Here is a 23448-nt window from a genome sequence, read left to right as displayed (position 1 = left end):
TCCACCCTCAGGTCTCAGCCACCTTCCCTTTGGTGATGATGGGATTTGGAGTTCCCAGTGTCTTGATGGCTTTGGTCTGGAGTGGGGGTGGAGTCCACAAAGCCTGCATGGAATTAGCGCAGGACATCCTTTCCCCCTAATACTCTTATTGTCACCATCTAGAGGAGGTTCAAAGTCACAAAGAGGTTTGTTAAACTTGCCCAAGAACAGAGCCAGCAGGTGATGCAGTTGACCTTTGGACTCAGCAGCCCTCCCACATTATATGGTAAATCCTGGGTGCTTTTCTTTCTTGCCCCAAGGCTTTCTGCCTACTCTTAGATTCCCTCTGGGCCTCACTGCTCAGGAGGAAAGAGATCTGAGGCCCTGAGGACTATGGAAATGGACCCCTCCCTACCGCAGGGGCTGGTCCTCACTTCAGGTTTTTCTGAGTCCAGTTTTTTTTTTCTTGTGGACCTGAGGGCTATGACTAGGTTGGTAGCTGAGGGGTACCTGCTGGGCAGAAGTTTCCCAGGGAAGGTGCAGATTCTCCCCTGAGACCAGCCAAGTCCTGTCCTGACCCCATGGGAGGTGGTAGCTATGAGGCCAGCTATCTCCTTCAGTTGTCAGCCACCAAACTGGTTCGATGCCTGTGATTGGCAAAAGGAGTGTGAATGTCTAGGGGTTTTGTGACCACTGATGACTCTGGGTTTGCTCTCTGGGTCTTTCTGCAGGGTGGGTTGTAAATTTAAACTGGAAGGTCTCCCTGGAGGTATAGGGGTTAAAGTCTCAGCGCTATCAAGCTATCTCCAGCCACTGAGGCATGAGTTCAATCCCTGGTCAGGGAGTTGACCAACATGGCGCAGCAGACCTCTCCTGTCTCACCCACAGTTCCCCTCAGCAGTGTATTTCAGTAGATATGCCTGTTCTGCTCCCCACTCTGTCTCTGGTGAATCCTCTCACACCCCCACACCTCTGGCTTACACCCCAGGTTTTGTATGCATAAATAAATCAATCTTTAAAAAAATCCGAAATTTGGGGCCTCCCTGGTGGCACAAGGGGTTAGGCACTGCACTATGAAGAAATTCACAGCCTCTGCAGCACGAGTTCAATCCCCGGCCAGCCAGAGAGCAACCCACATGGCAAAGCAGACCTCTCCTGTCTCGCCTGCTACTCCCCTCAGCAGTGTATTTCAGTCAGTCTGCCTGTTCTGTGGCCCACTCTGTCTCTGGTGAATCCTCTCACCTCCCGCATCTCTGGCCTGTACCCCAGCTCTTGTATGCATAAGTAAATAAATCTTTAAAAAAAATCCAAAATTTGAACTTGAGCACCATAAGTTCAGCACCGGGGGTCTCTCCCATCCAGGCCACCCCTCCCATAGCAGCTTCACCTGGGCCTACCAGAAGGAATTCAGTCAAAGCAAAATCAGGCTCAGACAGTCATCTCCATCCTCATTCCCCAGGGGACAAGCAGCCACCTCTTGACCCCAATAGCTGAGATCCAGGATCCTGCCTTACGCCCAGTCTCCTCTTCCTACCTCTGTCCAAGTCACCTGCCTGTCCCCACACTGCTCCAAGGAGACCTACCTCAGCTTCCAGGAGGTAGTCCGATCCTGGCCGGGTTGTGGTCAGCCCGCCCTGGCCGGGAGCTGTCACCTCGTACTAAGCGGATGACCTTCCTACATCCTCACAAGCTCCTGTGTTCTCCCAAGTCGGTAGGGGTCTGACTTCTCCAGGCCCAGGGCAGGCACACCTTTTGGTCTTGTGTGGCTGTAAGGTAAGGAAAAATGTCACACTTTTCTGCCCTCCTGCCATCAGGATAGATGATGGATCCTTGCGGTCCTGAATGCATGCCTGATGGCTGGCACCTGGAATAGGGTGTGGGCATAGGAAGATGGGATTCACCTGGGCTGAGACTGGGCTTTTAAGGGTGGCATGACAGGGACGAGAGAGAGAGAGAGAGAAAGAGAGAGAGAGAGAGCGCGAGCGCCTGTCATATGCCAACCCAATAAAAAACTGCTAAACCACTGAGGACTCTGACTCCTCCTTTACCTGTTCTTCATGGGATCCTAGAAAACCTGCTCTGTGGCCATTCCTGCCCTACAGTGGCCTTACCTACTGTCAGCTCCCAGCCCAAGAACCTTCCAGCAACTGCCCTTCTGAACGACTGAACCTGGATGAGACTCACCGAGACATTGGGTCATCTTGAACAATGGAGGCTTTGTCACTTCAACTGATTCTGTCTCCAAAGAATCAAATGCTGATGGATGCTGATTGGTCAGTGCTCATCAGCCTGGTCACCTGCCCCACGAATGGCTTGGAGGGTGTTCATAGCTACTTCATTCGCTTCATTCGTAACAGCGCAAACCTGAGCACAGCCAAGATGCCCTTCAAAGGGTGGCTGTTTACAGCAGCCTGAGGGTGGAGGCTGCAGCAACTCGGACTGTCCATACTATTATTGTCACTTCACATTTCCTCCAGAGACTGGGCATGGGATGAGCAGAGTTAAGGTGGGCTTGGAGGAGCTGGGTGAGAACAATGGTGGGGGTGGGGGTGGAGGAAAATAACATGACCATTAACCCAGCTGTAGAGGTCGTGACCCTCAGGCACCAGTGCCTTATCACAAGGCTTGAGACCCAAGCAGGATCAGATGCTGTAGGGAATGGAGCAAAGGCCTGAGGATAAAGATATGGAGGTTGGGCCCACCCTGAAATATCTGGTGCCTTCCTGGTTTTGCCAACTTAACCAAATTAGCAACAAATGGGCCACTCCTTGGAGGAGTGACCCCTCCCAAACAGAAGGGCCTCGGCACAGTCTCTGCACAGGCTGGGGGCAGCACTCCCACTGCCCACCTGTGACTATGCAGGTGGTGCCTCTTCACCAACTCTCTCCCTCTGCAGGGCAGCAACCTCCTGCCTGCCCGTGACCTGCCGGGACTTCTCTTCACTGACCTCCCTCAGCAGAGGCCGCTCTCCTCAAGGCCACCTGCCTGCAACCATGCAGGCCTCTCCCAGCAAACCTGTCTCTTTCTCTTTCCCTAATAAACCTGCCCTTTAAATGTCACTAACGACTCTGTCTCATGGAGAAACTCACCTGGGGAACTCTCCATGTGTCTCCAAACTGGGAGCTCTGGTGAAACCTTTCCCAGATTGAAGCCAAAGACCCCGCACTCTGCAAAACTCCATCAGGGACATGATAACAGAACTAAATATTTCCATTTAGAGTCAGTAAATATTGAACTGTGTCTCTGTGGCTTACCTTTCCCAGATCTGCCTCAGTCCAATGCCCTTAGAAGCACAGCCTCCCTGGGGCAGCCTCTGGCCTGTGGATGGGCAGTGATGTTCCCTTGTTTGGCCAGGATGTGCATTGTCATCATTCTCTGCAGAACAGGGGATAATTTCTTGGGAGAAGAGACCCACTATATGGAACACAAATTTTTGTTTTGGGTTATGGGTATCTATGTAGTATGTAGATGTGTGTTTTGCAACCATCCCAGGCCCAGGAGGTTCATGTCAGTTCTAGCAATTTGAAAGAGAATTTTGGAGCCCTTGGCATCCTTTTCATGGGTCTTAATGACAAGCAGGGGAAACAAGCCAGCAGGGAGACAGCAACTTAATCCCTTCCCCAGGGTGACGCCGCCCTTTTATCCCCGCCCTCCTAGGCACAGATGTGCACACTTGCACGCTCACATATTCATGCTCAGGTGCCCATGGTCAGGCAAGCGTGCCCCACACCCACACGCCTTCTACATTAATAAGATCAAGGCTGCAGGTGATAACCGCAGAGGTCAATGGCATAAAAAGCCTGATCAACTGTGGGTCTGCTACTCCTAAGTGGCCTGTTTGGCTGCCATTTTGTTAAATCCTAAATAAGGTCAATTAGGTACAGGAGCCCAACCCTGCAAGGGGACCTTCAAATCAAACAGAAGCACAAAGCTGGGAAGGCTGGGGGCGTGGGGGGAGGTGCTGTGGACTGATGCATAACAAAGAACCCCAGAAGCTGATCAGTGGAAGCCTTGTTGACAAGATTGAAACCATGGCTGGGGAACTAGGGCATGATCTCAATGACAATATCAAGTCATCAAGCAGATAAGAAGTGCCCTGAGGGCAGACTCACAATCCCTGATCTTGTACATCCTTCCCCTTACTTTAATCTCTTTCCTCCTTAATCTCCTTCCCCTTTCCTATTGCTCCTCCCCCTTACAACCGATGCTGTATATCAATAAAAAGGCCAGGATCTGGCTCTTCAGCAGCATCTTGCATTATGTAGCTTGCTCCATGACTCCCATTTCTTTATCAATGTGGTGTTGCCCGATGCAACAATCATCTTCATTTATCCTTGTAGTGGCAGGAATGGCCACTGAGCAGGTTTTCTAGGATCCAGCAGACCGGGTAAAGGAGGAGTCAGAGTCCTCAGTGGTTTTTGCAGGTCTTTTATTGGGATTTACCCAGTACACAGCAGGCAAGGGTGCTGGGGGGCCAGGAGGCTGGCAGGCCTCCCAGCCCCCAGCAAGTCTTCACTCTATCTGGGCTCTCCAGCGTTCTCTGCTTCTCTCTCGGCTTCTGCTCCTTCTTTCTCGGCTTCTCTTTTGACTTCTGCTGGCGTCCCTGTGACGCCACCCTTAAAAGCACAGTCTCAGCCCAGGTGAATCCCATCTACCTATGCCCACACCCTACTCCAGGTGCCCGCCATCAGGCATGCACTCAGGATCGCAAGGATCCATCATCTATCCTGATGGCAGGAGGGCAGAAAAGCCTGACATTTTTCCTTACCCTACAACCCTACAGCATGTAACACAAAATATGTAGTGGTGATCAGAAAGGCTAGAACCCACCAAATGAGCGAAATGCTCCAGAATACATCAGAGACATGTTCTCCAAAGTACCACAAGGTGACAGCATAAACACACAGCACTGAAGCTCCTTCAGGTAAGGAGAATGTTTGCAATTAAACTGTCTTCCTGTAATAAGCCCTGTGGAAAAACCCTACATTAAAAGTGAGCGTGTTTTTACGATAATGTGTTGCAAACAGGTGAAGAATTGCTTGAGGTAGATCAAAAAGTTAACAAGATCACATATTTAGAATCTTCACTTTTTGAATAAAGAGTATGCTTCCTGCACCTGAAGTCAGAGATCAGGGACACAAAATGAAAGTGTTTGTTCAGTACAGGTTTCTTGCTTGGGTTTATGGCTTGAGGCTGGCTGCTCAGAACACTGTCCCTGCATCTCATGATTACTGCTGTTCACGTGTTGAGAATTTAGCCCCAAGCTGCGCGTATTGACAATGTCTCAGAATGCCTTATGCATTTAGCTCGATTGTAATTGCCTGGAATAGAGATTGTCATCCTCTTTTTTGCAGGTGGGAAAAGTAAAGATAAGAGTTCTTGGAAGGGCCTCCCCGGTGGCGCAGCAGTTGAGCGCTGGGTTGCGAAGCTGCCCGCAGCCTCTGCAGCGCCGGTTCGATCCCCGGCTGCTCCCCGGCCACTGGAGGAGGGTCCCACATGGCGCGCAGACCTCTCCTGCCGCCCGCTGCTCCCCTCAGCAGTGTGCTTTGGTCCTTCTGCCTGTTCTGCTCCCTGCTCTGGCTCTGGTGAATTCTCTCACCCTCCCATGCTTCTGACTGTACCCAGTGCATGTATAAGCAAAACAAACAAATAAATAAATAAAACATGCCTCTATTTAAAAAAAAAAGAGTTCTTGGAACTTTGATAATAGAACCCAGCTGGTACAGACAGTGCACTCAGCAGCAGCCTCTCAACACTTCCCTAAGTACACGAGAGCGCCAGAAGGTGGCGCTCACGTCTAAGCTATTATTCTCATTACTGCAGTTTCCAGTACCAAGAATATTTAGTAACTAGAGACTTGTCAATAAAATGTTCATAAGATTCTTATGTGGGCATTTTACGGTGTGTTGTTTTAACTTCAAAAAATGTATAAATTACATTTTATTGCATGGATACTCAAAATGCCATTGGTTGGAAAATGGTGCCAATGGTGGATTTTGCAGGGTACACATCTGGTCACATGGCTAATTTGGTGTGGGGCAGGTGAGATAGCTCTAGGCAGATGGTTATAGAATTTTTAATTTTTGGAAAGTTGGCTTTTTCCCAATTCCTTTTTATGAACGTGGTAGAGGGGGAGAGCAAGACATACCATAATTACACAGTACTTTAGTAGTAGAATGATGAATGACTGAAAAGATAGTTAGGCAGGTAGGTAGGAGGGAGACAGGTAAAGTCAAGTTGAAGCACATGTACCTCATCTACATAAAGAACACCTATGGGGACCCTGCCTCTGGCAGCCACTCCAGGCGTGGCAGCTCATACTCACCCAAGTGAGTCAGGCACCAAGTTACTGGGGGTAGGGAGAGTAGACGGAGTTTAGGATAAGGTGGATAGGAAATCAGGAGCCCCTGCCTTTTTTAAAAATTGGAAATGCCAAATCTATCTAACGTAGAAAACTGTGATTATAATTTAAAATCGTGCATTATATACTTAAAAGTTGCTAAGTGATGAAATCTTAAGTGTTCTCATAATAGGGCCTCCGTGGTGGTGCAAGTCTCAGCACTATGAAGCAATGCAGCCACTGCAGCTGGAGTTGGATCCCTGGCCGGGGCGCTAACCCACATGGCACCACAGACCTGTCTCCCCCACTGCTCCCCTCAGCAGTGTATTTCAGTAGATCTGCCTGTTCTGCTCCCCATTCTGTCTCTGGTGAATCTTCTCACCACCCCTCCCACACACTTCTGGCCTACACCCCAGCTCTTGTATGCATAAGTAAATAAAATCTTTAAAATATAAAGGTTCTCATAACAAGAAAAAAGAAATAATTGTTATGTGACATAATGGTGTTAATACTATAGTGGCTATCATATATAATTATCAAATCAACATGTTTACCCTTTCAATTCAGTTTTACAAGTCCATTATATCTCAATTTAAAAAGAAAGGAAATCCAAATCATAGCAAAACATTGGATATGTGAGGTTTTGCTAAAATACATCTGACTTTTGACACACACACGTTTGATATATGTGATTTACACAAGTTTTGTAAAGGAAATAAAACCTTTAAATCAACCCTGAAAGTTGGGCATTATGTATCTTTTTCAAATCAGGAAAATGAAGTATCATATAACTTTCCTAGGTGATATATCATGAAAATAAAATGAATTTGGCTAAGTGGAAGTTTTCTGTGCCTATAAAAGCATGGTAGAACACCATGTGGGAGAAAGGAAGTCTGAATGGGTCAGACACTCTAGGTGTCCACCCCAGTCCTAAGCGCCTTCTGCATTCAAAGCTGCAGGTGACAACCACAGAGGCCAATGACATAAAAGCATGACCATCACTTACCTTACAATAGGCCTAAACCTGGCCCTGTGCAGGCTTTGTCTATAAATCATATACAAGCTAATAGGGCTCCTCCATAACAGGGGGGACTATCACAGCCTCTCTGGCCACTTATGAGGCCACTGCTATGGCTGAAGCCCCAGGGGCTGCCACTGCTGGGCACCACTGCTATTGCTACCTCCTGCCACCTCAATATAAGGGCTTCTTCCTGCTCTCCACGTATGACCTTCATGACCTGCTTCTTATCTGCAGCCATCATGAACCAGCAAGCTTGTAGCTGAGGTCCCACAGGGCACTGGTAAGGGAGAACTTCCAGCAATGGATCTTCTTATTAAAACTGGGTGAAGAGGAGGGGTGAGCTGTAGTTTCAGGGGCTGGATCAATGCCTTGGTGGTCTTGTGGAAAGGAAGGTGTCAGAGTGGGAGAGTGGGGAGAGGAGAGTGGGGTGCATGAAATTCTGTTATAAGAGGCTATTGATATGGGCTAGGATGGGCCTGGAACATGAGAAATGGATGACTGAGGAGACAGCTCACTGGCAAACTGACAGGCCAGTGTGTTGGGAATATTAATAACCAAGATATTGCTGTTCTCAAGCGTGTGACAGAGACTGTTAGAGAAAATGACAAGGAGCCAGAAAGTGGGATCGTCACAGAATAAAACCATTCACCTTGGTGTTGGTAGATGACTGTAACTCCCAAGTGCTAAGGAGAAACAATTTGTGGTGGGAAGGAAGGAGGAGACCCTTCTAGAAAGGAGCTATGAGGAAGAAGACCACTCCACATTCAGGCCCACAGGTACACAAAAATGCAGAAAAGAAACACCCACACCCCTGAGAGAAGCAGGGAGGTTTCTCTGACCTGCACAATGCAACATGGTAGCTGCCAGTCATCAGGCAACTGAGCACTTGAAATGTGGTTGGTGTGGGTGAGGAACTGACTTTTTCATTGAATTTAATTACAATTAAGTTACAAACTAAAATGGTATAAAACATTGTTCTATTAAACACAGCTTTGTTATTTGGGTCGAACTTACATTTCCCTTTAACCATTTAATCTAATTCAAATTGAGTTATGCTCTCAGTGTAAAATCAATCTTTCGAGCTGAGTCAGCCGCGTCATCCTGGCTGAAGAAAGCCCTTCCTTCTGCAATACCCCAAATGATAAAGAGCAATTCTCCTTTCTAGAACCTCTGTACAGAACTTTCTGAAGAAATGAACCAACAGCATACACCGCAAAAAAAAAAAAAAAAAGAGTGGGGGGAATTGCAACAGATGAATCTGTCTTCACTTTTGTAGTTCCTTGGTTGAGTAAAGCAAAACACAGTCTTGTTTATCACCCCTTCACCCTGGGTTGGGTCTGCGTTCCACTTCCCCCTGGGATCCCCCACACCCCACATCACCTATGGTGCAGATGCTGTTCCCCCAGCCCCCCAAGACAACTAGAAGGCATTTAAAAATGGCTCCAAAATCGAAGATAAGCTAAAGAACCACAGAAGTTAGAACTGGGAGCTCATTTCAATGAACGGACCTAACTGATAGGGAAACAGAAGCCCAAGCAGTGAATTGACTTGTTTACATTTAGAACCAATTATGACAGAATCAGAAGCAAGCTAGGGCCCCTGATCTGCCTTCTCTTTAAACTTTTTGTTACAGAAAATTTCCAACATCTATGAAAACAGAGTGAGAAACCCATAGGTACTCATCACTCAGCTACCAGTTATCACAGTCAACAATCTTCTGCCGGTTTTCTCCCACCCCCTTATATTTGTACTGGATTATTGTAAAGCAAATCCAAGATCCTTTGTCATTTTTCTTGTCACTGCATTAACATGCTCTTTATCTGATAAGAATATTTTTAAAAAGAAAAACCCATGCTATTAACAATCAGTAATGTTAATGACAATTCTCTCATCTAATACCTGTCTGGTTATCTCAAAGGCATGTTTGAAGCTGGGCTGTTTGAATCAAAAAAGGTCAAGTCATTGAATTTCTTAAGTTCTGATTAGCCTATAGCAATCTTTTCTCTTTTTGCTTTAGTGCCATTCATTTCTTGGAGAGGCTGAGACAATTGTCTTCTGGAATATTCTGTGTTCTGGGTTTGGTTTTTGGCTTCTTACAGTGTCATTATTGCTGTGTTCTGTATTTTCTATTGCCCCATAAATCTTGTTTAGAAGCTTCCACAAATTCAGATTCAGCTTTTTACTTAAGGAGAGTTGAGAGGACATGCTCTGGCCTGTCAGGGCTCAAACAGCTCCTTGCTGCTTTAGCATTAGAGGACTACTCAGCAGATTCAGGCGGCGCCGGCGGACCCTCCTTCATGAAGCCTCCCGTCAACTTTCCCAGTGGTTCCAGCCTCTCCTGATGAATGTCTCCTACTGGCATTATTTCAGGAATGCTACAAGATGGTTATTTTCCTAATTCTAGCATCCCTCTTGCTTCTGATCGTTCCAATTCTTCTATCAAGGAACACTCTCCCTTATCAAGGACTTAGTTTTCCTGAAAGACAACTAGTTCAGTCAAAGTAGGATAAATGCTTGATTCTCTTTGTCTCTCGTTAGAGAAGGAGGTTGTGCCCTGGCAACTTTGAGAGGAAGGAATGCATAGGGTTTTCATTGTTTCATTTTGAAACATTATTTCATTAAACATTTTGTTATAGGTGGTCCCCAGAAAAGGGGAAGTTCCAGGTTCCCTGCCCCACCCAAGGGAGGGTGGAGCTGAGCAGAGAGAGAAGAAGCTGCAGAAGAGACTGAGGAAGGAAGCAGGATGGAGCCAGGAGAACTTCCCCCTTTCCTGGGGACCACCCTGTTACAATTTCATTATGATATATTTTCAGTGCGTGGCAGCATTATCCATTTTGGCACAAAAATTATTCAATTAGCAGAGTGCAAGTCCCATCAGATGGACGTGTGTGCTTATTGACCTCATTGCATCGGTCTTTGGCACTGGCCTTGCTTTGGGCATAGTAAGATGTCCACCTCCATCTCTGCATCCTGCTCTGGACCGGAGACTTGTGTGGCATCCCAAAGCCTCTCCTGCTGCCGCCTGTTTCTCAGGGCGCAGGGTCTCTCGTCCCTCTCACAGCTGCAGTCAGGAGAATCTGGTCTCGGTCACTTCCCCACAAGCTGGCTTCAAAGTTTCACCCTGAGTTTATGGAGTTCCTTTCCTTCCAGGCCTTTGAAATCCTTGGCATTTCCAGATCTCTTGCTTTTTTTCCCCCCCTTCTTAACATGGTTGCTTCATAATCAGATAAGCAGAAAAGGGGGAAAGGGAGAAAGCAGACTTTCTGAAGGTGCAGGTTGTCCTGTGGAAGAGTCCAGTTTCCATTCAGCTCCCTCTTCCCTCCTCCGTTCCAAACACAGGTGCCCTTGACCAGGGAGATGGCCCGGCTGAGGCGGGTTCTGGAATGGACATTGTGACATCCAGATTCCAATAACCGGTTCCCTCTCAAAGCAGGCTTTTCATCTCTATGGGTGAGAGATAAGGTGGAGTTGGGGCTGGGGAGCTGGAGGTGAAGCCCAGGGCAAGAGCCAGCTCGCTGTTGGGCGAGGCTCAGGAGTGTGGGATCAGGAAGGAGGGGAAGAGAAGGGAAAGCCCAGCGGGGCAGGTGAGACTCCCAGGAGGGCCAGATTATCTGCTGTCCACTTATTAAGTTGAAAGTCCAATGCTTTGTTTATTTAGTATGAGGAAGTGATTGTGAAACCGTTTCATTCTGAGATGTCTCGGGTCTCCCATTATATGCTTTTGTCATTTGAATCTCAAAATATCCACATCTCCAAACGGCATCGGACCATCATGACCCATGTCGGTGAAACTGAGGGAGCTGCTTACCTGCTGGTAGAGGGCCTGTGGGCAGGCTGGGCCTGGACGACGTGTAGAGCTTGGGGTTAGGCAGAGGGTGTGGGGCTGCAGTCCATGAGAGTTCCTCCCCCAACCGATCTGGATTGCCTGCATCACACTCATCCCCAAAGCTGGGCCCTTCACTCTTACAGCAAAGACTCCTTGTTGAGTCAGAGGAGACAGGCTCTCAATTACCTCTTGAATGACACCTGTTGGCAGAGACTGCGCTGCTAAAGCTCAATTTTAAGTTGGTTCCTAGAAACATGGTTACCCCTCACCTGTTGGGCATGTTCTAAAAAGCAGGAAGAGGGGCCTCCCTGGTGGTGCAAGGGGTTAAGTTTCAGCACTATCAAGTTATCACCAGCCACTGCAGCACGCGTTCCATCCCCAGCCAGGGAGATACCCACATGGTGTGGCAGACCTCTCCTGTTACCCGCTGCCCCCCTCAGCAGTGTATTTCAGTCAATCTGCCCCATTCTGTCTCTGGTGAATCCTCTCACCCCACCCCATACCTCTGGCCTACACTCCAGCTCATATATGCATGAATTAATAAAATAAATCTTAAAAAATTTTATTATGTGGGCATTATTTCCAGGTCAGTACTTGGTGCTAATGTCACAAAGTTGCTCTTTTCTGTGCACTCAGAGGACTTACAGTGGAGCAGCAGGGACCGAGAACAGTAATTGAGATCATGCCTCAGGGGTGCTGAGGTATATGCCTGTGGGGAACCGTGGAAGGGAGAGACAAAAGAGAGAGCTAGTGGCCAATTCCATTAAAGAAACTGGGAAAGAGCTCGAGGAGGACAGATGGAGACCCACTGGGTCTTAGCCTTTTAGACCTCCATCTACTAGTCTTGCGCAAAAAGAACAGGACATGGGCCTCCTCCCAAGAAGCAATTGGGCAGACACGGGCCTGTCACCCCCAGCCAGTTTCTGCCTCCTCAGGGGGACCAGCTCCAGGTCCAACCGGAGAGTAAATCTCTCTGGAGTCCTTGGGGTTCACATTTCCTATTCCACAGTCTGCAGACTCACTCGTGGGGGTGACTTTTTATTGTGTTCTAATATTTGATTGACCTTAGCTTGAAGAAAGATTTCTTAGGGGTTTAGGGGGAGTGGAATTTACATTTGCTCCAGTGGGGCCCCACAACCCACCAGGGGGCATTTCAAAGTCATTTCTCCTTCTAGGATTTTTCATGTGGTGAATTTCAAATTGATTGTGAACCAGTATGAAGACAGATCGAGGAGTTGTCATCTTAGGGGAGACATTTTCTCCCCATTCACCCTGCGCAGAGTCCTGAGACAGACTAATAGTGACGTGCTGGTAGTCATTTTTTCCCCCTAGATCGCCCTTTCACACACACACACTATCCTCCTGGCAGTCCCGGCCATTTGTAGGGTCGAGACACTCTTTTTGCCCCTCCACATGGCCTTTGAATATAGTGTCTAATTTTCTGGAATAACAGATGCTTCAGAGCAGCCATGGCCTCAATTTTATTTTTTTTATAGGAGGCATATATTTTATTTTCTGAAATATCTAGCTGATCACCAACAATTTAAGAGCTATATAAAAATTCAATTTCCAAAGACTACAACCTGAGTAGATAAAGACTACAATCCAAAATGTAGAGATTAGGTTAGTGGTATACAAAGTCAAAATCAGATTTGTGTTTAATTGCCTGTTGGATGGATTTTCATGCTAGAATTCTGACATTCCATTTCAGATGTTTCTTCCAGTTTTAGCTCAGCCTTTTGTATATTTTTATTGCTTTCTTGAGAGTTTTTCTACTATCATAAATACATGTTATGAGATAGGAAATGTACATACTACAGAAATAGAATTCCCCTGGAAATCTAGAATAGAATTTAAGCCCAACCTTGATCTTGGAATTCAGTCTGGTGTTTGCACCACTAGGTCCATGGTATTTTATGATGGCTCTACTAAACTAGTTCTCACTTGTACAGACATAAAAACCCACAATCTGTTCCAACAGCTGTTAACGTTCTGCCATCCTTATTTCACATCACACCCTTTCCCCAGCAGTCACTGCTTAAGTTTTATCTGCATTAATTATTTTTTAAAAAGATTTATTGATTTATTTATACAAGAACCGGGGTACAGTCCAGATGCACAGGAGGGTGAGAGGATTCACCAGAGACAGAGTGGGGAGCAGAACAGGCAGACTGACAAAATACACTGCTGACGGTAGCAGCGGGCGTGGCAGGAAAGGTCTGTGTGCCCTGTGAACTCTTGCTGGCTGGCTGGGACTGAACCGGCGCTGCAGAGGCTGTGGACAGCTTCACAGCGGCGCTCAACCGCTTGCGCCATTGTTACCGAACGCCGGCCTCAGTTTCCCTCAGCCAATAAAAGGAAACTAAGTTTGAGGAAAAGGAAAGCGGTTTTATTTGTCGACAAATGAGGAGGGCGGCAGACTCATGTCCGAAAAACCACCGTCCTGCTCTTTGGCAGCGGGCAGGGGTATTTATACAGGGGGAGATGGGTAGGCATCCGCGAAGGAGAGGGGGAAGGGGTCCACACAGAGACAAGTGGGTGCCAGCTCAACAGGGAGATGGATGGGTGTCAGCTCATTCATCTTAAGGGAAGGGGAAGGTGTCAAGGCACAGAGACGGGTGATCGCCAACTTGTTTTCCTTAGGGAGAGGGGGAAGGGTCTGCAGGGAAACCGGTGGCGCCAGCTTTTTTTTTTTTTCTTCCCAAGGGGAGGGGAAGCTGCAACAAATGGGAAAGACAAGTCATCAATCCTGTTAATGCTAGATAAGGGGAATTGCAAAAAATGGGGGAAAGACAAACTTGTTAACTGTATCACCATCAGGGGTGGCCCTCTGGATTAATTTAAAGCAAATCTATGACATAATAAAATTCTATAACATAACATTATTTTTACCTGTAATTCCATTAGATTTCTAACAGGCAAGAAAGAACTTTTTAAAGAGTCACAGAGTCCATGTGGATTTTGACTAAGTATTCCATTTCTGGGCATTTCTCCCAGGCACAGGTCACAGATGCTGCCCACACCTTAGGGAGGGACTGGCATCCGGGCTGTGGTGTATGGACCAGGTCAGGCCATTATTGGTCTTGTTCTTTACAAGGCCAGGCCTCTGGTGGTGGTGGTGATGGTGTTGGGAGGAGGAAGTGTGGGGGAATTATTGTTATCATTAGCAGCTCTGCTCTCTTTTGAAGCCCCTACTTTTTACCAAGTCCCCTGAGATATGCAACCTGACCCAACCACTTTTCTATGAAGGGACAAGATACCCTTGTTCTGCAATTCCCCTTACTTTTCTGGGGACTTGTTCAGCCACCTTCTGTTTTGCCTCACGGCAGAAGTGGGTTGAACTCTCACCAGCTTCCTCTCCACATCCCCCCACCGCACTTTGGGGAAGCCTTTTCTTACTTCCCTTTCTTATCTGCAAGGAACTTCCCCTGCTTCTCCTCCCCTGAAGGAGGTCCTGTTCTTCACAACCCCGCCCCCACCCTGATTCCCCACGTCTCAGTGACAGAGGGGCTGCCAGGTTAAGACGATTTGTGAAGAAAAGTAAAGTACCCAGTTTTAGAATTCCAAAATGTGGTCCATTACAAACTTGTGAATTTTCTCTTGCATTTGCTTTTTTCAAAAAATAATCAGGAAAAAAGAAAATTAAAGCACAAGCTTCAGAATTTACTGCAATGTGGTCTCCTGTAGAAAATTCTGTCTCTTTCTTCAAAGAGGAAATGCAAATGGCCAACAGGTATATGAAAAAATGTTCAACATCCCTTATAATCAGGGAAATGCAAATCAAAACCACATTGAGAGACCACCTAACAACACTAAAAATGACAAATATCAAAAAACCAAGCAACAACCAATATTGGCGATGATGTGGTGAAAAAGGAACTCTCCTACACTGCTGGTGGGAGTGCAAACTGGTCCAACGACTATGGAAAGCTGTCTGGAGGGTCCTCAGTCTACTAAAAATGGAGTTACCATACAACCTGGCAATTCTCTCCTAGGGAATCAACCCAAAGGGCACAAAAACATTGATTCAAAAGACCACCTGTACCCCTATATTTATTGCAGCACTATTTATAATAGGTAAAACCTGGAAACAACCCAAATGCCCAAAAATAGATGACTGGATCAAGAAGATGTGGTACATATACACCATGGAATATTACTCAGCAATCAAAAAAGATAAACTCATGCCATTTGCAGCAACGTGGATGGAGCTAGAAGGAATTATGCTCAGTGATATAAGCCAGAAGAAATAAGAAAAATAACAGATGGTTTCACTTATAGCAGGAATATAGGGGAACCAAATAAGACATCAGTGTAAAAAAGTAATAACAGTACAAAACACAACAAAGCAAAAATGGACAATTATAAACCAGAGACATCCTGCAGGGGAGGAGGAGGGAGAGGGATCAGAGGGAGGGAGGGAGGGAGCACAGGGGACTGAGGTGATGGTGCACGGGTGCACTGGTGAAGGAAATTCTATGGGGACTACACCTGAGGGGGGGAAGCAAATATTGTTTAAAAATGAACAATGATGTAAAAAAAATTAAAAAAAAATTAAAAACAATAAAAGAAAAAAAAGAAAATTCTGTGTCTTAAGCCTACTTATTTCATTCCATGCCAGTTTCCTGAGCTCATAGCAGTCCACACACTGCTGCTTAAGGTGCTGGACAAGGGAATCCACGGGTCACAAGTGATCTGGAGGGGGCTGAGCGGGGGCTCCCTCACGTCCACTCTGAGTCCCCAGAGTGGCACAGGATCAGCCCTGGCTCGTGTATGTGTGTGTGTGCACACGCACACCCATGTGGGGGGGGGGGGAGTAAGTTCTTCCCTACAAAGACAATGGTACCTCCACCTCCCCTGGCGTCTGCATCCAGGCAGACATGAGGTGCCACCAGCTGGTTCTGTGGAGGGCAGATGCCCCTGTAGGTGGTGTGCAGTGGTGGAGAGTCCACTTGGACTCAGAGATCAGGTCTCTCCTGCAAGAGGAGCAGGTTTGACTCAGCGACAGCAGGCCAGATGTCATGAAATGTGACATTAAGTCAGTGACTAAGGAAGGGATAAAGCACTGAGCTATAGGAGGGGGACAGAGGCAGGCATTTTCCTTCATGCTTTAGAATTACTGATGGTTTGGTAACTGACGTCAGAAAGGGGATGCATTCCAGCCGAAGAGGCAGTCCTGTTTTTGTCCTTTCCCACTCATTCATCATTTTTGGGAAAGGGATTCCATGAGTAGCGTGGCACTGGCTCAGAGAAACAGCAAGTGGGGGAAGAAGGTGATTTTAATCTGCCCGCTGTTGTTTTTTTTTTTTTTTCTTCACACACTACCTGCTATGGAACCAGTCACATCCTGCCCCAAACCCACCCCACTCCCTCCTCAGAGCTTGCATGAGATGGTCCTGTCCTCCTTTGCACGCCCTCCTCTGGAGACCTCACCGGCTCTCTCAACCCAAACGTCCCTTCTGGAAAGGTGCTGTGTGTCCGCTGAGCCAGGGGAGACGGGTGTAAGAATAACAAGCGGGAACTGGAGCGGAGAGCGCTGGGAGATTTTCTTGACACCACACCGGTACCCAAATCATTCTCTAGAAATGTTCCCAAATCTTCAAGCAGCCAACAAAATTATTATACTAAAACAGGCCAAACTATAAAGTGAAAAAGTCTCTTTCATCTTAAAAATTTAAGATGCTATCTATGTGTCACAGGTTAGTGCCGGGAGGATCTTGTCAAATTCATCTATGCGTGCATATTTACTATTGCATGTTTTTAGGTCTCTGAACTTTGGTTTAAATGACTTTCACTCAATCGAAATACATTTTTCCTTCATTTTAGTCATGCCTCCTACTGGCCAAATTCATGTTCTTTGTATCCTGGCTTCAGATACAAAAGTACTATCAAGCGAACAGCAGTCAGCTACTCTGGGAATCCAGGGGGAAAAGGACACAGAACTCTAGGCTGGGGCACACCGTCAAGGCTCCAGGCATTGAGTTGGTCTTGCAGGAAGGAGAGCTAAAATTATCTTTTTAATGATGAAAACAAAGCCACATCACGAGTGCCTTCTGAAATAGTGAGTAGTAGAGTATGACAGGAATGGAGGGTTCAGGTTGAGGAAGGTGAGAGATGAGCCTGGGGAAACAGAACATTCATGAAGATGGACAGAGCCACTCTTGCCACCAGTTCACAAGGTAGCAAAGCTCAGGCTGGGCTCCTGACGCTCAGAGATACTCATTTGTTAACTGAGATAAAATCTACAGTTGTTCATTTATCCCCATTCCAAGTTGCAGTAGAGCCTCCTTGATTTCTTATGAAATGTTTCTTCTTTGATGCAAAGTACATGAAGTATCAGATATGAGAAGAAAATGCAAGCTGCTGAGCTGAAAGAATAGCATATAAAATGATACTGGAGTATTACATGCCTGCACACACACATATCCATAAGAGCACATATTTTACAAGTGTAAGAAACAGATTCTGGCTCTATTATTAGAAGAAAGAAATTTTCTACAAAGTCAGGTCAGAAAGAAGAAACAGAAGGTCCTATGGGCTTCATGTCAACCACTTAGGTTGCCCTGCAATGGAAACAGTCTAAAGAGTCGTCACCTTTATGGGCCACTGATTAAGATGCAGTCATACAGAAGAGAGCCTACACAGTGCAGTTGTCTTGATTTCTTCATGTACCCAGTCTTGGCTTGGCGAAAGGACACTATATTTCATAGACTCCCAAAAACCGTACCCAAAAGGGCAGAGACATCCCCCAAAGGAAAATGCCAGTATCCAAAAGAGGCATCAGTACCGGGCAGATGGAGAACCTAGCACCTCCACTACACATACCACCTTAATTCTGGTCTCTCCTGGGGAGGAAGAACCTACATCACTATTCTCTGGAATGGTGAGAATTTTTAACATCTGATGATTTGGCAAGTTTATCCCCAAACCAAACCAAACCAAACCAAAACCAAAACCAGCTATATATATATAGCTTCAAATACACAGGAAAAATGGGCAAACAGCAAAAGGAGAGAAAAGGAATAATAAAATATAAAAATCTCCTTAGAGTTGGGAGCAATGTCCCCAGTGCCCTTCTAGGCATTAATTCCTGGGTTTGATCATATATCTGTGTTGAGATTGAGGACCTGGAGTTCCTTAGGGAGGTGATCATAAGACCAGCAAAGAGGGAAAGAAATAACAAGATCTTGTATATAAAACCCCAAAACACATGAGGAAACTTAATGCTAACAAAAAGTCACTAAAATCAACAAAATCAAAATAGGAAATAATTCTAAAACAGCCTAAAAATGATAATTATAAAATAGGTTGAGGATGTATAAAAAGATAAATAGAAATTACATTTCCCTTTAAAAAACCCTATAAATTATTTAATATAAATGGAAAGGAATGAAATAAAATCAGGTGACAGATGTCTGAATCTGGAACTTAGGGAATAGGGCTGCAAAGATTATTTGAAACCATGAGATATGATGACTTTCACTAAGTGTTTAGTTTTCTTCCTGTGAAGTTACGTCGTTTGGGTTTGCAAGTTTCAGAAGGTCACCAATCACAATTGCATTTTGTTTCCTATCAGAGGAAAACAGGTAAAAGTATGTTTAGATCATCATTATTTTAACATATATTTCATTTTATTGTGCTTTCTCCACTCTAAAATCATTCATAAATTTTTATCTCCTACAAGGATGCAAAGCCTCTGACATTAAAAAAATTCCTCTCCATGGTTGGGATGATGCTTTCATTCTCCCTGTACAACCCACGAGCACTACCCTGGCCTCTGAGATTACAAAGGCTGTGCTCCACAATGGCTTCAAAACTATCCACTTCTCTTAACCTACTTTTGTTGGGATTGAGAGCTTCACAAAATATTTGTTCCTGTCTATGATCTTTTATTATCAATCAGGACTTACTCAAACGCTCTTAGTCCTATGACTTGCATTTGAAACATTTCAAATCTATTTTTCAAACTACACAAGCCCAGTGATTATATTTGTATGAATTTCTAATCACGAACACCAAAACAATGCAGTATTTCTAATATACATTGCTCTCCAACCAAAAAGTATGTGATCCATGTATAAAATGTAAGGAAGCAAATGAGATGTATTTAAATATAAACAAACAAGACTCTATTGTCAACCTAGAGTAGCAAACACTGTGAAAGACAAAATACAGTCAGCCTGTGAAGAAAAAGGCCAACAGCGAGGGGCAGTGATCAGACATTAGGACTAATGAGACAATGATCCCACAGGCCCACCTGAGTCCTAGCCAAGGCAGCACCTTCTTCACTGCCAGGCCACCAGCTACAGGTTGTAGGTGCACTGGCCCTGGAAGGGGCAGCCAGGCCTGGGAGAAAAACTATACCTTGTCTTCTACTTATTCCCATAATTACCCTCATATAGCATGCAGCAGAAAAACTGGTTTTTGGTAATCCTTCAAATATGTGGTCTCAAGCAAACAGCAGAGTGGGAACTCTTTGTGTAAACATGCAAACACACATATATATACATGCACACGAGCACACACACGGTCCAGACAATATGGTCAAGCATGCCATACAAAGTTGTATGTATACTGTGAAACAATCTGAGTTAGGAAACTAGGATTATTGCCACCACCATTTATTATCTAGTTCATAACTAAGTATAGGACACAAGAGTAGCACTAGGAATGCAAAGAAGTCCTGCCCTTAAGGGGCTTACAATCTTATTAGGGAAGTAAAACAGGCACATAAAAGGCTGGACTATAAGAAAGCAGATGCTAACAACAGCCACAAGAATTCAAAAAGCAGCACAGTTTAAGAACACATGATTAGAAGTCACAAAGCCCAGTTCTAGTCTGAACCAGTTGTGCTTGCTAACCCAGCTGCACAACAAAGTAGTGAGATTTTGAGGCTGTCTACATTTGTTTGCATCATCATGATTCTGATTAAAAGTGGAGGAAAGGGTTTCGTGGAGGAGGTGGCACCTGAGCTGGAAACTGAAGGGAGACAGAGAAGGCATTTCAGAGCAGGAAAGAGACTGAGGTAGGCAGAAACATGGGGGTGTTGGAGAGAAAAATAGTGTCAAAAGGAACAATGGGAATGGGTAAATGCGTGGTTATGGTAGCCCTCAGGCACTACCAACCCCTCACGTTTACATCTAGTCAGTTACAGTACATAATTCCAGAGAGTAGAAAATACCAGAGAGAACAATGGCGGCATTTTATCAAACATTTCACTCAATTTCCAGAGTATATAAAATAATTTAACATTATACCTCTACCTCTACATTTAAAATTGACATCAACTGTTCCAATTGTCAAAATGTAAACCAATTTAATCTTAGTTTACATTCTTAGTAAACATAATCTCTTATTTCAAAAGGACATTTGATACAAATTATCCCAATGATTCCAACATTTATTTTCTATTATGTTCCATGCTCTGTGGAAATAGAAACAAGACAAGGTCCCTGTCCTTGAAGCGCCCACAGCCTGGTAGGTAAGACAAATATCAACTGGAACTACCTGGAATTCACTGTTATGCACGTGTGATCAAGGTGTGACCATATAAGGCTATGGAGTAAAAAGGGCGGATCATCCATTCTGATGTCTTGGCAAAGGGTTAGAGAAGAGGGGACAACGGCTAAGGAGAAATGTGTTTGGCAGGGAGACAGTGTCTGTAGGGAGGAGAAGGCTTCCAGGTAGAGGGTGCACGGCCACAGACAGTATAGGAGCATGGTGCAGCCAGACCAGAGTGTACAGGGCAACAGCTGGTGATCTGCACACCTAGACTTAGCTCTATCAAAACCAGGAGCTAATGCTCCTACTAACACTGGTTTCTGAGGTCAGGAAGAAACAGGAGAGAAAGTGAGCAGTGAGGGTCTGTCCCTCACAAGCAGTCACTGTAAGTCCATGTAAGCAAATTAACACTGCTCAGGCCACAGGCCTGCCTTTCCTCATCCTGTCTTCATCCCTTTATGATCTGCTTCCCCTTTACCTTGAAGTCTTCAAAGGAGAACTGGAACTGAAAAAGTACAGGTGAGGAGCAAATGAACAGGACTAGAAATGTATACATATGGCTAATCAGGTTACCATAAAGTAATGGTAACTGTATTGTACAAAAGTCTGCAGACGAAGAAAAACATTCTTTTCAGGAATTTTCTAAAAGTGGCTAATTCACACCAGTGTTGGAAAAATCTCATTCAACATGGGAAAAGTATACAGAAGTTTTGCGGAAGACTCCATTTCCTAAGCTATTTTCCATTAAATATCTGTATTACAAACATAATAATATCACAGGATTTCAAAGTATTTCTCCACATGATTTCAGGCTGATCAAATTGCATTGTTTGGCTTAAAAAATAAAGAGAGAAAATATGTAATTCCAAATCTCAGGTTCTGAGCTACTGCCAAAATATGTTAACATATGAATAAACTTTAGCAAAGAACAAGGGATAACGTAGATGCAAATAAGTCACCCCTTTAGACACTAAATTCCAATTTCTCATATTATAGAGCCAATTCTACAAAAGTAACACCTTCTTGAAATTTCATTTTATAAGGAAGAAAATAAATCTGCGTATTTTCTTTAACATGCATTCTTAAGTTACAGTTAAGCCAAGGCAAACTGTCTCATATGAAAGAAATCTTAGTGTAATCCTAAAAACATGCATATGCATTTAGTAGGATCTTCTCCAATTCTAAATAAATTACATGCATGATATATGTTAACCAATAAAAAAACCAATGAGAATTCAGGACATTTATTTTTTTGCATGGCGATTTAAACTACTATACAACACACAAAACAAACCCACAAAGCAACGGTGTGTAATAGGTAGTGAGAGACACTTAAAATAAGCATATTTAAAGTGCCTACAAACAGGCCTTTTTTTTTTTTTAGGCAACAAAACATTTTGAGTCCTTGACACCTTCTCACACTCACCTAGCACCACTGATGCAAGGACTTACAGTAAACATGTATAATCTCATGCTTAAAACCTAAAGCATGCATTGAATAAAATTTATACATTATGATCTACTTTTCTAAGTATGCAATACATACTTCTTCTAATATTTTATACATTAAATTACCCTGCAGTGTTCTGAAATTTTAACATTAATGCAAAACAACTTTTGAAAGACTTAGGAAATAAGCTTTCAAGGATACCTCCAGGCTGTTTACACAGGCATTGGTTTGGTTAAGTGGGAAAATGGCAGCAGCCTCAAGGTTCATACTGAATGAAAATGGTATATGTGGATGTCAATCCATGTAAAAAAATACATATATACACAGATGGCACAAAGATTGTGCAGTTGGAATCACCAGTGCAAATGCATGCATTTGAGGTACTTATTTTTTCCATGGTCAGGTATAATTATGCATAGTCATGTTTCCCAAGTGCTAATTATTTCAGACCTGATCAAATGAAAAGCTGTAAGAAATGTAAATATAAGATAGTTATATAGGTAACTTCAAAATGCTATGCTTTTAATGAATATTTGTTTAATATTATACATTTACATGTTTAGTTTAAAATATTTACCAATCAATAAATTTTCTCATTGTAAAGAGACTGACTGGTAATTATACCTGGCCAAGTGATTTAAGTAGCATACTTGAAATTCTAGCAAGAACTGTAGTGAAATAGTAAAATACTTCATTATTGCTTCATTGGACTGAGAACCCTAAAAGGCAGAGAAAACAAAGTTCAAGGATGAAAAGTGAACACCCAGAACAGTGGTGCAAGCCCCCAAATGGCCTCTGCTCAACAAAAACTAAGTACTGTCCACATTATCGATGCCGTTGGCATCCACATGGATGTCAGGCTCCCCACACAAAGATGAGGGAACAAAGCGGCTAACAGTGGGACACAGACAGCTCTTAAGCTCTGGTAATTCTTGCTTCAGGCGTTCCAACTGCTCCACTTGAAATATATTTGGCTGTTCAGGCATCCAATCATATATCCTATGATGAAACAAACACAAAACACATAAAATAGTGTAATTTTATTTTTACTTAAGACCTGTCTGACTTAACCTTTCCAGGAGACTTTACTTATACAATGCCAGGAACATCCACATCAGAGTCTTTTTTCCTTTTTTTAAAGATGCAAGTACAAAATCTATTTAAAAATCTTTTTCTCCCCAGTTTTTCCAGTGATATAGAATAGCAGCATTTCCTTTTGTACCCTTGATGTAAGAGCTGATTACAAAGCATTGAATGAGAAAATGAAACCTATCCCTTACTAGTGATTTTTTAAGTATCTTTTCTCTAAGTCAATCAAGAATGCCTTGTGT

General features: G+C 44.5%; 1 protein-coding gene across 2 annotated transcripts in view; it reads right to left on the bottom strand.

The window, feature by feature from the left end:
• Positions 1 to 17523: 17523 nt before the first annotated feature.
• GPCPD1 (glycerophosphocholine phosphodiesterase 1) overlaps positions 17524 to 23448 on the bottom strand; it is a 54902-nt gene continuing 48977 nt past the window's right edge. For both annotated transcript variants that reach the window (XM_037495010.2, XM_054696506.1), the window contains exon 20: positions 17524 to 23116. In XM_037495010.2, coding sequence (XP_037350907.1) covers positions 22927 to 23116 — 190 coding nt within the window. In that variant the 3' untranslated portion in view covers positions 17524 to 22926. The remainder of the gene's footprint in view (positions 23117 to 23448) is intronic.

The sequence above is a fragment of the Talpa occidentalis genome, unplaced genomic scaffold, assembly GCF_014898055.3.
Source record: "Talpa occidentalis isolate TD23 unplaced genomic scaffold, MPIMG_talOcc4v2.1 talOcc4.10, whole genome shotgun sequence".
In the NCBI taxonomy this organism is placed as follows: Eukaryota; Metazoa; Chordata; class Mammalia; order Eulipotyphla; family Talpidae; genus Talpa; species Talpa occidentalis.
This window is presented reverse-complemented; position numbering and strand designations above follow the sequence as displayed.